The sequence below is a fragment of the Cebus imitator genome, unplaced genomic scaffold (genome assembly GCF_001604975.1).
Source record: "Cebus imitator isolate Cc_AM_T3 unplaced genomic scaffold, Cebus_imitator-1.0 Scaffold94, whole genome shotgun sequence".
Classification (NCBI taxonomy): domain Eukaryota; kingdom Metazoa; phylum Chordata; class Mammalia; order Primates; family Cebidae; genus Cebus; species Cebus imitator.
Window position 1 is genome coordinate 4,864,627 of NW_016107409.1, and position 15,765 is coordinate 4,880,391.

General features: G+C 34.2%; 1 protein-coding gene across 1 annotated transcript in view; it reads left to right on the forward strand.

The window, feature by feature from the left end:
- Positions 1 to 15,765, forward strand: part of ZC3H13 (zinc finger CCCH-type containing 13) — an 88,606-nt gene that overhangs the window by 3,564 nt on the left and 69,277 nt on the right. The window contains exons 2-4 of the mRNA XM_017535862.2: positions 3,559 to 3,684; positions 3,978 to 4,087; positions 6,757 to 6,868. Coding sequence (XP_017391351.1) covers positions 3,568 to 3,684; positions 3,978 to 4,087; positions 6,757 to 6,868 — 339 coding nt within the window. The 5' untranslated portion in view covers positions 3,559 to 3,567. The remainder of the gene's footprint in view (positions 1 to 3,558; positions 3,685 to 3,977; positions 4,088 to 6,756; positions 6,869 to 15,765) is intronic.

Here is a 15,765-nt window from a genome sequence, read left to right on the forward strand (position 1 = left end):
ATCTCGGCTCACCGCAACCTCCGCCTCCTGGGTTCAGGCAATTCTCCTGCCTCAGCCTGCTGAGTAGCTGGGATTACAGGCACGTGCCACCATGCTCAGCTAATTTTTTGTATTTTTAGTAGAGACAGGGTTTCATCATGTTGACCAGGATGGTCTCGATCTCTTGACCTCGTGATCCACCCGCCTCGGCCTCCCAAAGTGCTGGGATTACAGGCTTGAGCCACCGCGCCCGGCCTATTGTTATTGTTAATATTATTGTTTTAAATTTTCTGTCCAGGACCTTGCTGTAACCCAGACCTTGTACTCAGTTGCAGTGCTACTTTAGGGCGAAGGCTAATACTCTAGGACTCTGAGAAAAATGAGAATACATCTTTACTTAATTTCATTTCTTCCCTAAATTGGAAGACTCAGTACAGTAGTAGTTAGAAGTGAAATTCCTGGGATAATTACTATGTAGGTGAATCTTGAATAGTTCTTGATGTCACCTGTAAAAGCAATTTTGTCTCTGTGGAAAGAATATGGGGGTGGGGTGAGGGAGGTGAGGAAGTGGATCATTAGTCTTCACTTGATTGTCTTTCAAAGAAATCAAAACCCTTGAAATCTTCAAAGTTTGTATTAGGGGTCTAGGATTGGAGAGGAGCTCTCAGACCAGCAAAGCAATAGGTCAGGGGAGGAGAGTAGTGCTGAATTAAGCAACAGAGGACAGAGCAGGAAAAGAAACTATAGAGTTAATACCTGGAGACCTCGGAAAAACAAGAAAGGAGATGGTAGATGACCAATGTTTTAAGTATAATAAGTATGATAATAAGTAGCTTGTTGTCCTAACTGGAAACCATTACCATCGAAATTTTTGAAGGAGGCCGTGCTGGGAGTGGAGGCTTGTTGGGGGTAGTGGAGATGTTGGGGACAGAACTAACTCATTCCCAATGACAGTGGAGGGAAAAGTAAAAAAAATTAGTGTTAGTCCACTTGAGGCAGTGTGGTAGGATGGTATGCCTGTTTTCTAAGTTATACATAACTAGCAAATAAGGAAATTTTGGAGCCTATTCAATTTTGTGTATTAAGAAATGTTTTTTTTTAAAAAATTATGGTTAAGGATTATACTGTATATTATATATTAATATTTATAGCAATATATAATGAAACTTTGTTTTTCTCAAACTTTTCTTATATATTATATGATGCATTTACTTCTTATTGAATCATGCTTGCATGTATATTGTAAAAAAAGTGTTTTTCTCAGTTAAAGCTCCACATATTCTAGATCTTTCCTAGCTCCACTTCTCTTAGCTTTCAGTTTTTTATGCTCAGTAAATCACATGGACATAGGAAATTTTAGCAGCTTTTCCTCCATATGTTCACATTTTGACTGAGAATGAGTCTAAAAAAATTAAATCAGAGATTATGTTATAATGCTAACACAGTATGTAGAATTGGTGTGTAGTTCCTTACCTGGAGAACAATTGTTATGTAAGTGACTTTGTGTTGCAGCAAATTATTGTTTATGTGATGCTCTCCACTGATTCTTAAATTTATAATTACTGTAAAGTGATTCTCTAACTTCTTAAAATCACTAAAAATTAATTGCAATTGTATAAAAAGAATTATTACATTTCATATTAATGAATAAGAATACAGATTTTCCAATTTAAAACCAACCAACCTTCCTCCCTCCCTCCCTTCTTTCCTTCCTTCCATCTTGCTTTGTCACCAGGCTAGAGTGCAGTGGTGCAATCTCAGCTTAGTGCAACCTCCACCTCCTGGGTTCAAGTGATTCTCCTGCCTCAGCCTCCCTAGTAGCTTGGGACTACAGGCTTGTGCCACCATGTCCAGCTAATTTTTTTTTTTTTTTGAGGCAGAGTCTCACTCCATCACCAGGCACCAAGCTGGAGTGCAGTGGCACGACCTCGGCTCACTGCAACCTCCGCCTTCTGGATTCAAGCAATTCTCCTGCCTCAGCCTCCCCAGTAGCTGGGACTACAGGCGTGCGCCACCATGCCCAGCTAATTTTTTTTTTTGTATTTTTAGTAGAGACTGGGTTTCACCGTGTTGGCCAGAATGGTCTTGATCTCTTGACCCTGTGATCCTCCCACCTCGGCCTCCCAAAGTGCTGGGATTACAGGTGTGCGCCACCGCACCTGGCAAGCCACCATATATTATTTCATATTTTCCTTCCTTGATGCACCATCTTTTATTTATCTACTGTTGTTCTTATTCTTTGGATTCTTTTAAAAATGTGACCTGAAGTAACTCGTAGAACCAAACATTGTTTATACTTTTTTGTTGCTGTATTAGGTAATTTCAGTTAGGTACTACCATGATTTAATTTTCTTTAAAGTGACATGTTTTTACTTTGAAACCACAGTAAAGAATGTTTATGATCTTTATAGAGACCAAATGAAACTTTTAGCTGCTATCATTCATTCTAGTAACTTTTGATGATTGATAAGATTTCAAGTAATATTTAGTTTGTATAAAGCAAGATATAGAATGGTGCTCTTTTTTTCCTTTCCCTTATGAGGCAGTTTCTACCCTCTTCCCATAGGAGAGTATGCTCTGGGTTGTATCTTCGTCTAGAATTCAAAATTATTTTATAATGTATATTATAGCATCATTATCTGATACTTGCATCTCTAGTTCAGTTACCCAGTTATGTCACTGGATTAGATTTTTATTATGGTTTCAGTTTTTGAATGTTATATTTTTAAAAAAATATTTTTATGTTTACATTAAATCCAACAGAGCTTAAAGGTAAAATAAAATTAAAATATTTTTATAATTTGTCTTTTTTCTTATTACTAATAATGGTAAAATAGTCTGTTAATTACTTTTAACACCTTTGAATTTTATGTCAGTGTAGTATAGATTATAGAAACACCTTGACTTTTTCTAGTTCTACAATCTGCCCTGTTTTGAAAGTTGTCTTTAGCGACATTGGGTTTTGTTTTTGTGTTACTGGAAAATAAATAAGCTTGATCAAATTGCTTTGATCTCTTTAAGGCAGAGAAAATATTAAAATATCATTCATTTTTCTCCAACCTGATTTTTGAAACATAACTACTATTGTCACTTAAACTTATGAAATATAATTTCTGGTATCAAAATTTTCACCCAGTTTTGTTTTCCAATTTTCTGTAGCATAACTCTTCTTCATTTAACCAGTTGATGGTTAACAACTTTTTATTAGAGGTTAGAGTTACTAAATTTTGAAGCAATTTTTGTAAGTAACTTGTAAAGATTTTGTACTATGTCTTCTGAGGTTGAATGTGCTGTGAAAACTTCACTGTGTGAGTAGGATCATATTTGTTCACTCTGCAGAAGAGGTACAATTCTAGCCAACAGATTTCACAGCTGTTATCAATTCACCAGTGAGACATGCGTTAGAAGATACCTTATCTGTGTTTACCTGTGACCTCTCCTATGCGTTTTTTATCTCCCAAGGAAAATGCCCTGTAATTTTACACTGTTACCTATAGTTTTATCTACTTGTAAGTTGTGGGCTCAGTTATTTAAAACTGAAGAATTTTACAGTTTTGCCTCTTTCTTTTTTGGTTAAAGTAGTACAAAATGTCAAAAATTAGAAGGAAGGTTACAGTGGAAAATACCAAGACCATATCTGATAGCACATCCCGAAGACCCAGTGTATTTGAGAGGCTTGGACCCAGCACTGGCAGTACACCAGAGGTGAGTTGTCACTAGTATAGTCACAGGGGTTCTCTTAGAATTCTATTATTGAAATGCTCATTTGTATCATAGAGGTGAACAGGTCGTTTTATTGTAGGAATGTTGGTTCAGTAATTTTTTCAAAGGTAAGGTTTATGGGCTTTTCATATTTTTTTCCTGAAGTTTTTATTATTTGGGGAGTAATAGCTCACAGGTTAACTGGAATTTTGATAGCATTTGTTTTAATTTTGTCCCACTAGCATTTTTTTTCCAGAACTCAATGTGAAATTTATATAGTAATATCTGTCTCTTAGACACAGTGCCGTAACTGGCTGAAGACTGGCAACTGCCTCTATGGAAACACGTGTAGATTCGTACATGGCCCTTCACCTCGTGGTAAAGGTTATAGCAGCAATTATAGAAGGTAAACTGAGAAATTTGAATTGTTTATGTACTATTAGAAGATGGCTATTGTAATTTATCGAGTATAAAAATCTGAAATACAACCATACATTTGGTCAGATTTTCTGTATTGGTGGTAGTCTTACCAGTAATCAAATATTGACAGGATCTTTTTGTTTTTATTTTCAAGATTAATAAATTGTCTGCTTTAAAATTAACTTATTCAGTATTTACTTGTTATGATAATAGATCTTTTTGTAATATGTGTATTACTTTTTTTCCCCAAATTATGTATTAAATTGATGCTTAAGGCAGCAGAATTTCATGGTGTCTGAATTTCTTTTTAGTGAGGCTAGACTATTTTTAACTCTTAAAATAGTAAAATTAAAATTTGGTATGATTTTAGTTATTTTAGATGTTCTGAATTTGAACTTTGTACAAATTCTGTAGGTTAAAATGCATTTACTAAATCCCTTGTCACAGAGTATTAATGTTAATGAAAATACATATTTATATGTGGATAAATGTACTCCATCTTTCAAACATCATTTTGCCTGTAGCCTTGGCTAGATTAAACTTGCTTAATAAAGACCTTTTATTTTTCTTTTTGTCCCTCATGATGATTCTTTTATGGTGTTTAAAGATGTAATATATATAAAATTTGTCACAAAAACAGTTTTAACTTGATTGGTAAACAAATAATTTACATAGTTCCAAAATTGGTTATGCTGATTGTTTTGGCTATAGCATAGAAACACTAAAAACTGAACATTAGCAACTGGAGATTTTTTTTTTCTTTTTATTAGTTGGGGTGATTTTTTTGGGGGGCAGTGTATGGGTAGATTTTATTTAGTAGAATTTAAAATTCAAACCCTCAACATTAGCCAACTTCCTTTTCACATAACCATTGTATATTTTAGTTTATTTGTGATTCTGCATACTGTTTTATTTGTATTTACATTGTCATTTGTTACTTCTGTTAATGTGAGAAAATTAGTGTTATTGATATGTATATATACATGTGGATACTTACATGGTGAAACTGTTTCCATAATTTTAATGTTTTGCCTACATTAATACTACACTTTTAATATTTTTTAAATTCATCTTTGAAATTTATTAGCTGACTCAATTTTTATTTAAGAAATAATTTTGAGAAAAATGGTCAGAGAAATTTGTCTATAATAGGAAAAAATATCATTACTAGACTTAGAATAAAGGATATTTATTATAATTTTGCTATTTTGTGTGTGTTTTTCTATCTGATAACTTCTTTTGTATTTGTGCATTTTTTTTTGTAGGGAGGAAAAATATATTTCATAATGTGAGTTAAAGATGAGAAGAAAAGCAATGTATTTTACAAGATGCTCACTTATATGCTTATATACAAGACTTAAGTAATTTGTTGAGAATTTGCTGTGTGTAGAACATTCACTCTGTTGGGTGCTGTTTAGGATAGAAACAAGTTCATAATAAACTGTTTTATTACATAATATAAAAGAAACCAGGACACACAGGATTTACATGTACATCATAATCATAATTTAAAGCACTTAAGTACTGGTTCTTAAAAAGGTTCCAGTTTCAAGTTTAGCTTTAACTGTTAAAACATTTAATATACATCTATTAAATGTGCATGTAAACATTAATGAGATCCTTTAAAGTGAATTAACTCAAATAATTTCTTCACTAACCTTATGGTTTATATTCATAAAATCAAGGAATTGATTTGATTGATCAGTGGCTGCTTGAAATAGATGTGAATATTTATGTAATTTGTTAATATCTTTTTTATAGACTACTTTTTTTGTAGTCAAAGAGGAACAGAGCATTTTTTAACTTCTTTTGCCTTCTTTTAAAGGTGTTTTAGAAATAGTCTTTAAAGGCAAGTTGTTTTCTGTGTCTCCTTTATTTTTTCCAACTGATAGTGAAAATAATTGCATAGCCATATGCTGTCAAATTCCTAGCATAAATAATAAAGCCTTACCACTGCTGAGTATAAATATGTTTTTCTTTCAATTAAAATTTGCAACAGAATTTGAAAATCACTGTTGTAAAATTTTGCTTTGACTCATTTTGTCTTTATTCTGAAATAAATTAAAATTTAAGAAAAATCATAAAGCTCCTATATTTGCTTTGATTCTGAAGTTATATAAAGTATTTTCTCAGTTGTTGACGTTGCATACAACCACATGTATGTATATAGAAGAAACTTATTTCTTGTGATATCTTCATATATCTTGCATGTGTATTTGATAATGCTGCTACCTCTAGATTAATTTTGCAACTTTATAGTTTAAAACTTTGTGTTAGTATTATGTTTGACTTCCACATGTAACTAATATATTTATATAATTAATAGGAAAACAAGTCAAGTTATTAATTCCTTTTTTCTCAGTTCACATGTAATTCCTTGTTCCTGTCACCAGTACCTGCCACTTCGCGGAATTTTAACATACATTTTTATTGTTAGTGGGAGAAAAACTGTAAGTGTTGCTTATGTTTTGCATATCATATTTCAGGTGAAATGATTTTTCAGAAATTTAGGAGTCAGGGCCAGAAAAAGTATATTGAGATTTGTGAGGTTATTTCTGTAAATACATCTATAGAAAATGTTATTAATATATAAACATAGATTTTTGTTGTTTTGTTTCATTTTGTTGTTGTTGTTGTTGTTGTTTTGGTTCAAAGGTCACCAGAAAGACCTACAGGGGATCTTCGAGAAAGAATGAAGAACAAGCGCCAAGACGTGGACACTGAGTCCCAGAAACGAAATACAGAGGAGTCATCCTCGCCTGTTAGGGTAGGATTGAATTTCCCAGAACAAAGTTAAACTTTAATAGTGATTTGTTCATTTAAGTTTCATTTTAAATATTATTTGTGTGCTAAATGTATGGTAAATGTGATGTTCTCTATGATAATATAATTTAGAGGAAAATTTAATGTAATTGAAGGGAAAACTGATTCAGTTCTTTATGGTAGTTAAGATGAAAGGGATTGCTTGGTAGAACTCAAACTGAACTTAGTAGGGATTTTGTACCTTGTTGGGGATCATGAGTATCTTTTAGTTTTCAGAATTCAACCGGCTATCACATCTGCTTCCAAGAAAGATTGAAGCGGCTTGCAGTAGAATATTTACAAATTAAAACAATGAAAGAAAAACACATGGGGTTAACAAACTGAACTAAAAAGTTGAGGTAAAAGAAAGCACATATGACCACAGATTTTAGCTGTGAGTTTGTTGGCAGCGAAGTCAAGAGAAATAAAATTTATAATGTAGTTCATTGAATAAAAGAAAACATGTGTTTGTCAGAAATGGAAATCTTTCCCAGAGCTAATTTTTTTCTAGAAATTCATACCATATTTCACATACCATACAATTCACTCATTGAAAGTGGTTTTTAGTATATTATTCGAGTTGTGAAACCATTACCTTGGTCAATTTTAGAATATTTTCATTGTTCCATAAGGAAACCCCAAACTTTTCAGCAGTCACCCTTCTAGCCACCAGCCCTAGGCAACCAGTAAATTCTCTTTCTCTCTCTATAGATTTGCCTGTGTATATCATATAAATGGAATAATAAAATAAGTGATCTTCTGTGACTAGCTTCTTTCATTTAGTGTAGTTTTTAATGGTTCATAAAAGAGTATAGGATGCATCAGTATTTTATTCCTTATTTTTGTCAGATAATATTACATTGGATTGGTAATATCAACATTTTGTTTATCTACTCTTTGGTGATGGATATTTGGGCTTTTTCTGCTTTTTGACTCTTGTGTACAATGCTGCTATTAACATTTATATACAAGTTTTTGTATGGATGTTTTTATTTCTATTGGGTTTATACTGAGGGGTGGAATTGCCAATTTCTACAGTAACTGTATGTTTAACCTTTTGAGGAACTGCTAGACTTTCATTAAATGGCTGTATTATTTTATATTTTTGACAGTATCTGAAAGCTCCAGTTTCTGCACATCATCGCCAACACTTTTGTTTATCTGACTTTTTGAATATAGCCATCCTGGTGGTTGTGTAATGATAATGTAATTGCAGTTTTGATTTGCATTTTGGATTCTAATGATGTTGAGCATCTTTTTGTGTACTTGTTGGCTGTTTGTATATTTTCTTTGGAAATCCTTTGCCCATTTAAAAAATTGAGTTATCTTTTTATTATTGAGTTATAAGTGTTCTCTTTATTTTGGATACAAGTCCCTTATTTATACATATATAACTAGCAGATATTTTCTCCCATTCTGTATGTTGTCATCACATTCTTGATGGTGTCCTTTAAAGCATGCACATTTTTAATTTGATGAAATCCAATTTATCTGTTTTTGTCGTTATTGTTGCTTGTTTGTGCTTTTGGTGTCATCTAAGAAACTATTATTTAATCCAGGGTCACAAAGATTACGTCTATGTTTTCTTTGAAGAGTTTTATAGTTTTAGCTCTTATATTTAAGTCTTTGATACATTTTGAGCTAATTTTTATTTATGATGTGGTAAAGGTTCAGCCTTATTTTGCATGTGGATATCCAGTTGTCCTATAATATAGTCTTTTTATGAAAGTTACCGAATTATATAAGCAACAATTTCTTTGATCCTTTAAGGTATGTAGAAGCTTTCTATGGCTGTTTTTGACCCATGATAAAAAAGCCCTGACAGTATTATAATTTTTAAACTTATTTCTTGTAATATAGTTTTAAGTGTGTAGTTTTCTAATGTCTAATGTGATGTAGTAATACAGTCTTAAAAATCTCAAATAGTTCTCAGCTGGAGGTTTTTATTAAAATTCCTTTTGAGGGAAGATCTTTTTCAAAATACACATGCCAATATTCCACCCCTCATCTACTGAATCAGAATTTCTGGGTTGGGGCTAAGCATGTATATTACATTTTGAAATAACCTATTGATTCAAAATAAGATAACCTCAGTGGCTTTCTGGTAAATGTACAACTACTCTGAAAAAGAAAGCCATACTTTGTAGGATTTGCCAATTCTTTGATGTAAATACTCCCACCGTGATCAATTTCAAGCTTTTACATCACTGACAGATGCATAGTTGGGAAGAGATGCTAAGTGACATTATATACAGTGATCCCATTATGTATATTATAAACACACACACAAAATGTAAATAACCTCAGGAATAAAATGTACTATGAGTTCTGAGTAATTATTACCTTTGTTTTTAATAGTTTATTTGCTTAATCATGGCTGTGTTTAACAGTGGCTTCCAGAATTTCTAAAAATTTAAATCAGTTTTTATAAGTCAGTACAGGCAAACTCTGGCATACTACTAGATGAATTGTTATTAGTGTAAGGAGCAAACATCTGGAATCCATATTCAGAGCATATTACTTTAGGAATTGTTAAACTCTGCTTGTCTTCTTATCTGTAAAATGGAAATGCTGGCTGTCAGTGTTGCTGTGAAGAAAATACTTGTGAAAAACATAACGTGATTTACTATTCCATGATAACTGCATAATAAATGGTATATACTGGTATTGAAATGGTGCTTAGCTTTTTCTCACTAATAGAAATTGTCTTTAGGCTCTTATAGAAAGTGAACATCAGCCTTGGAGATTTAGGTTGTTGACAGATACTTAAATGTAAGTGTGTTGTTTATCATAAAGATGTTTATGTTCATTAAATAAAGTTAGGACAACAAAGTTGGCATTTTGTTAAGAAATTTAAAGCCCAATTCTTGCTTTCCTTAGATGAGAAAGTCCTCAAAGTCACTAAGCATCATTTATAACTAAGGGCTAGAATTACAGGGTTCAATAGCGATCAGGTTTTAGGTAATACACTAGCTAAACTTAAACAGAGCTGTTAATAAGCTAGGACACCAGGGTATTAATTATCATTATTATTATTATTTTTTGAGACAGAGTCTTAACCTGTTGCCCAGGCTGGAGTGCATGGCACGATCTTGGCTCAGTGCAACTTCTACCTCCTGGGTTCAAGCGATTCTCCTGCCTGAGGCTTTGGAGTAGCTGGGACTACAGGCACGCACCACCACGCCCAATGAATTTGTTGTATCTTTAGTAGAGACAGGGTTTCACCATGTTGGCCAGGCTGGTCTCAAACTCCCAACCTCGTGATTCACCTTCCTCAGCCTCCGAAAGTGCTGGAATTACAGGGATGAGCCACCACAACTGGCCGGTATTAATTATTTTTAGTGTTATGTATGACAGGTAACAGATACTGATCATTGTTATGGTGCATTCCTGCTACAACACGTGTGACTGTTGATCTACACATAATGAATTTCTATAGTAAGATCAGGCTTAGGTTAGGGCAGCTATAGCATAGATTACGTAGGCATAGTTAAGATAGAATGGGTATAATTTTCATCAAATTAGTAGTAATTCCTCTTCTCTGTCACTGATGTCAACTCCAATATGTCTGAATTATGAGGTTGATAACCCCTGATCTTGTGGTGAGACAAATTCATAAATGGATAATTTCTAATTCTATAGCATGCGATAGTATGTCGGAAAGATATGAGGAAAATACACAATGGAGAGACTAAGTAATTACCTGGAGAACCAGGGAACGCTTCAGGGAAAATGACACTTGGGAGTGGGTGTTGAAAGAGTTGGGTTGTCAGAGGGGACGGAAGAAGAGAAAACCAACACAACAACAAGGAGTTTTAAAGGACTAGTGTGTTTGAGAAACTTGTGAAACTGTGTGCCTAGGTTATAAAAATGATAACATGTAGATGTGAGATGAAGGCTGAAGTAGATTAGGACCAGATTATCAGAGGTCTTGTGTGCCAAACTCAGTTTAGCAATAGAGAAAAGAGACTTACATGCTGAGATCTGTCTTCTCACTAGTTTACCTCCAGGACCTGGAAGCAGTAAGTTCACTTACTGAATTAATGGAAAGTGGTTCGATACGCAGACATGATTGAGAACCCCTTCTGGTCTAGGGTCTGTACTGTCCAGTGTGGGTAGTCTGAATTGAGGTATGCCATAAATATAAAATACATACTGAATTTCAGAGACTTAGTATGAATAGAAAGCAAAATATCTCATTTTAAAATGTTGATTTTATGTTGGGAAGGCAATAATTTTGGATATACTGGGTTAAATAAAATAATGTTATCAATATTTTAATTTTACTTGTCTCTCTCTTTTTTTTTAATCTGACAACAGGAATTGTGAAATTGCCTAAGTGCTTGCATCATGTTTCTGTTAGAAAGGGCTGGTCTAGGTGATGTGAATCAGACTTTACAGTGGAACTGAAAAGTGAGACGCTTATTTGAGGTAGAGTCAGTAGGAAATAGTTGCATTTAATCAGTAGAGCTTTTCAAATTCAAATGTAATTGTATTTTCTTTTTGTATGACAGAGACTTGTTATTTTATGGAATTAGAGCTCAAAAGATAAATTAGCTTTGAAAGCAAAATTAAACCCCTAAATATAAGAGTCAGGAGGAACAGTCAAGCATTTATTGGTAATGGAGACATAAAGGTGCTTTAGGGCATCCTTGTCTCTTAGAACCTTTGTGGCTGCATTCAACAAAGATGAGATATTTCATCATTGTGGGAAGATACCTAGTTTAGAAGTTAGTATTTCTAACCTGAGTCTTATGTCAGAGCACATGGGCAAGAGCAGTGGTCTTAAGTTTATTTATTGACCTTGTTTTTATTTTCATTTTTTATTGTAAAATACACATAAAGTTTACTAATTTAACAATTATTTGATGTACAGTTTATTGGCATTAAGTACGTTTACACTGTCATTATCACCATTAATTTCCGGAACTTTTTCGTGATGTTTGTTTTTAAAGTGTTAAATTTTTTTGTTGTTGTTTGTCCTCTCCTGTATGAAATTAAAACAATTGGGATAGCTGGGTGCAGTGGCTCACGTCTGTAATCCTAGCAATTTGGGAGATTGAGGCGGGCAGATCACTTGAGGCGAGGAGTTTGAGACCAGACTGGCCAACATGGCAAAACCCTGTCCCTACTAAGAATGCAAAAATTAGCCAGGTGTGGTGGCTCATGCCTGTAATCCCAGCTACTTGGGAGGCTGAGGCAGGAGAATTGCTTGAGCCTGGAGGTAGAGGTTGCAGTGGGCTGAGATCATGCCAGCCTGGGCGACAGGGTAAGACTCTGTCTCAAAAAAAAAAAAAAAAAAACCAAACGACAATTGGAATAACATTTTAACTAATGTTAAATTTCTATTACGTGTTAATAATTTCAACTGTTAAATATTTTTTCTTAACCTGTTATTTTAATAACTTTTTTGGTTCCTGAAAAAGTCGCTTTTAGAGGTTTTTTTTTCCACCTTGAGGTGTTTTTTTTTTTTTGAGACTTTGGAATGTTGTTCTCTTTCCCTTGACCATTATTTTTTTCAAAGGACCATTCTGTCATTTGTTTGTCTCCTACCCTACCCCAACCTGATTACGTACCTTTAAACAGATAATTTGTTTAGACTTGATGTTTATCCTGAATCTATTTAAGGTGACCACGCTCAAATTACTTTTTCAGACCTCAGTCTCAAGTTGATTATTCAACTTTAAACTTATTTGAGGTGTCTTATATTGAATTGAAAATATATTTCTTTTTTTTTTTTTTTTTTTTTCGGAGTTTCACTCATGTTACCCAGGCTGGAGTGCAATGGCGCGATCTCGGCTCACCGCAACCTCCGCCTCCTGGGTTCAGGCAATTCTCCTGCCTCAGCCTCCTGAGTAGCTGGGATTACAGGCACGCGCCACCATGCCCAGCTAATGTTTTGTATTTTTAGTAGAGACAGGGTTTCACCATGTTGACCAGGATGGTCTCGATCTCTTGACCTCATGATCCACCCGCCTCGGCCTCCCAAAGTGCTGGGATTACAGGCTTGAGCCACCGCGCCCGGCCTTGAAAATATATTTCTAATATTGTTTACTGTCTTTGGAAACTGTTTCCTACAATGCCCGTATAATTATTAGTTTTGTTTCACAGTTGCCTCCTCAGTTCTCTTATGGCCCCTTCTTCCCCCGCCATCCCCTATCTTGTTCTGTTCTTTTTTTTCTTTTTTCTTGACATAGGATATTACTCTCCCCGCCAAGCTAAAATGCAGTGGTGTGAACATGGCTCACTTCAGCCTCCCATCTCCCGGGCTCAAGCAATCCTCCTGACTCAGCCTCCCAAAATGTTCAGGTTACAGTAGTGAGCCAGTGCACCTGGCCTTCCCTTGTTCTTTTTCTACATCTTGATACTTCTGGCTGAGATGAGGAGAAAAAAATGGCACTGACTGTAGGGGACTGAATAGTACTGTAGCTGTTATTATTAGCAGGACTCTTGCAGTGGAGGCCTTTTAAGTTAGAAGGCCTTAACATTGTTGCTAAATATATCTTGAGTAAGTCTCTTGACTTTGTCTGTTAACCTATAAGATAGATGCACCTGCCTGTTTATCACAAGTTACTATGAGAACCAAGTGAAGAAGTACATAAAAAAAATTCTTTGGAAAAAATAAAACATAGTTTTAATGCAAAGTAGAAATAGTAGAAAGTCACAAAAGTAAACATTTAGCTGATCGCTGTAGGGATGAATAGATCAAATGAGTGTTGTTGATTTATTTCAAAAGAAAAGGCTTAGAGAGAATGTTAAGAGTATAAAATGAGGTACGGTATATCTACCACTTGGTAGAAATTCAGTAATGAATATGTAGTACAGAGATAAATATGGTGATTTTCCAAAATAGATATATATTTTCATTTTATATGGAAAAAACTTTTAAGTTTTAGACTAATATGATCTGCATATGTATTCTTTGAAAGCATTAAGAGTTGTTACAGTTGCTATTCCTTGATATAAAACCACTATTTATTATGTGCTCAAATTCTGTCAAGAATTCAGGAAGGGCATAGCGAGGATGGCTTTTTCTCTTGATATGTGGGCCTCAGCTAATGTACTGGAAGCACACAGGCTGGAATCACTTGAAGGTTTATTCACTCACCTGCCTGGCAATCAATGCTGGCTGTGAGCTAGAGGCCTCTGTTTGTCTCTATGTGGTCTTTTCACTTGGATAGTTTGGGCTTCCCCACGCTGAATTCCAATAACATGTGTCTAAGTATTCTGAGACACATGTGCACAGGCACACACAGCAAGGGAATGAGCATGTGTATGTGCCCTGGTTTCTTTTTGTAGAATGGTATTAGTAACTAAAATCTGGGTATTAGCTGTGTTTGTGCTACTGGGTTATTGTTTCTTTTAGGATCTCTCAGCTAGCAAAGCAAATAAATGTATGTGTGTATACTAACTGGTATATAGAAATATTTCTAGTTAACGTCTGTATCTGTTAAGCTAACCATGAGTTTTTACTGATTTCTCTAACTGTAATCCATTTTCACTATTATTATTTTTATGCCCATATGTCCCTTTTTTATAGTTACATAGCATTTCATTGTGTGATTATATGGTACATTATTCAACCAGTCTTCTATTAATGGAGATTAAGGTTATTTCAGTCTTGCCACTAAAAGTAGAGCTACAGGGAGTATATGCAGTTGTTATTTTGTATTTTTGTGCCTGTGTCTTGGGGAAATATAAATCTCTAGAAATAGGATTGCTGTGTCAAAGGGTAGATGCCTATATGATCTTGCTTCGTATTGATACTGCACAGAGCCAACTTACTTCAACTTTACTTTGTTAGTATGTGTTTTCAAACTTGACTTTTTCACAGTTTCATAGGGAAAAAATGTTATTTCATCATCGTTTTAATTATGTTTCTCTTATGAGTGAGGCTGGGCATCTTCATGTACTTACAGGTAATTTACTGAATCCCCTGCCCAGTCTCTTTGGGTTTTTTTTGGTCTTTTTCTTCTCTGTTTTAAAAATTCTTTCTTTTAAGGAAAACCTTTTACTTACAATGTCAAGTAAAGGTAATTTTGCTGGTCACTTTTCTGTTTTTTAAAAAAAACCACTATAACAGTTTTAGGGTCACAGCAAAAGTTAATGGTAAATACAGAAATTTCCCATGACACTTCCTCCCTCAACATATGCAGAACTTGGACCATGTGCAGATTTTTGTGTGGATATATGTTTTCAACTTCTTGGGGTAAATAGGAATGTAATTAATGGATTGTCTGATAAGAATATGTTTACTTTTGTAAAAAAACTGCTATTTCTCTTCTGAAGTGGCTGTGTCATTTTGTATTTTCACCAGCAGTGAATGAGAGTTTCTGTTGCTCCACATCCTGCCAGCATTTAGTGTTGTCAGTGAATTGAATTTTGACTATTCAGATAGGTGTGTAGTGGTATCTCTTTGTTGTTTTACTTTGTATTTCCATATTAGATAAGCTGTTGAGCGTCTTTTCATGTACTTATTTGCCATCTGTATATGTTTGGTGAGGTATCTGTTTAGATCTTTCGCCCATTTTAAAAATCAAGTTGTTTTCTTATTATTGAGTTTTAAGAGTTCCTTGTATGTTTTTAATAACAGCGCTTATTGGATATGTCTTCTACATGTGTTTTCCCCAGTCTATGGCTTATTTTTTGATAGTGTTTTCATAGAGTAAAAGCTTTGAATTTTAATAAAGCCCAGTTATCAGTTATTTCTTTTATGGATTATAGTTTGATGATGTGTCCAAGATGTCATTGCCATACCCAAGGTCGTCTAGATACTCTCTTATGTTACTTTCTAGGAGTTTTATTATTTTGTGTCTTACGTTAAGCTCTATGATCCATTTTAAGTTAAATTTTGTGAAGACT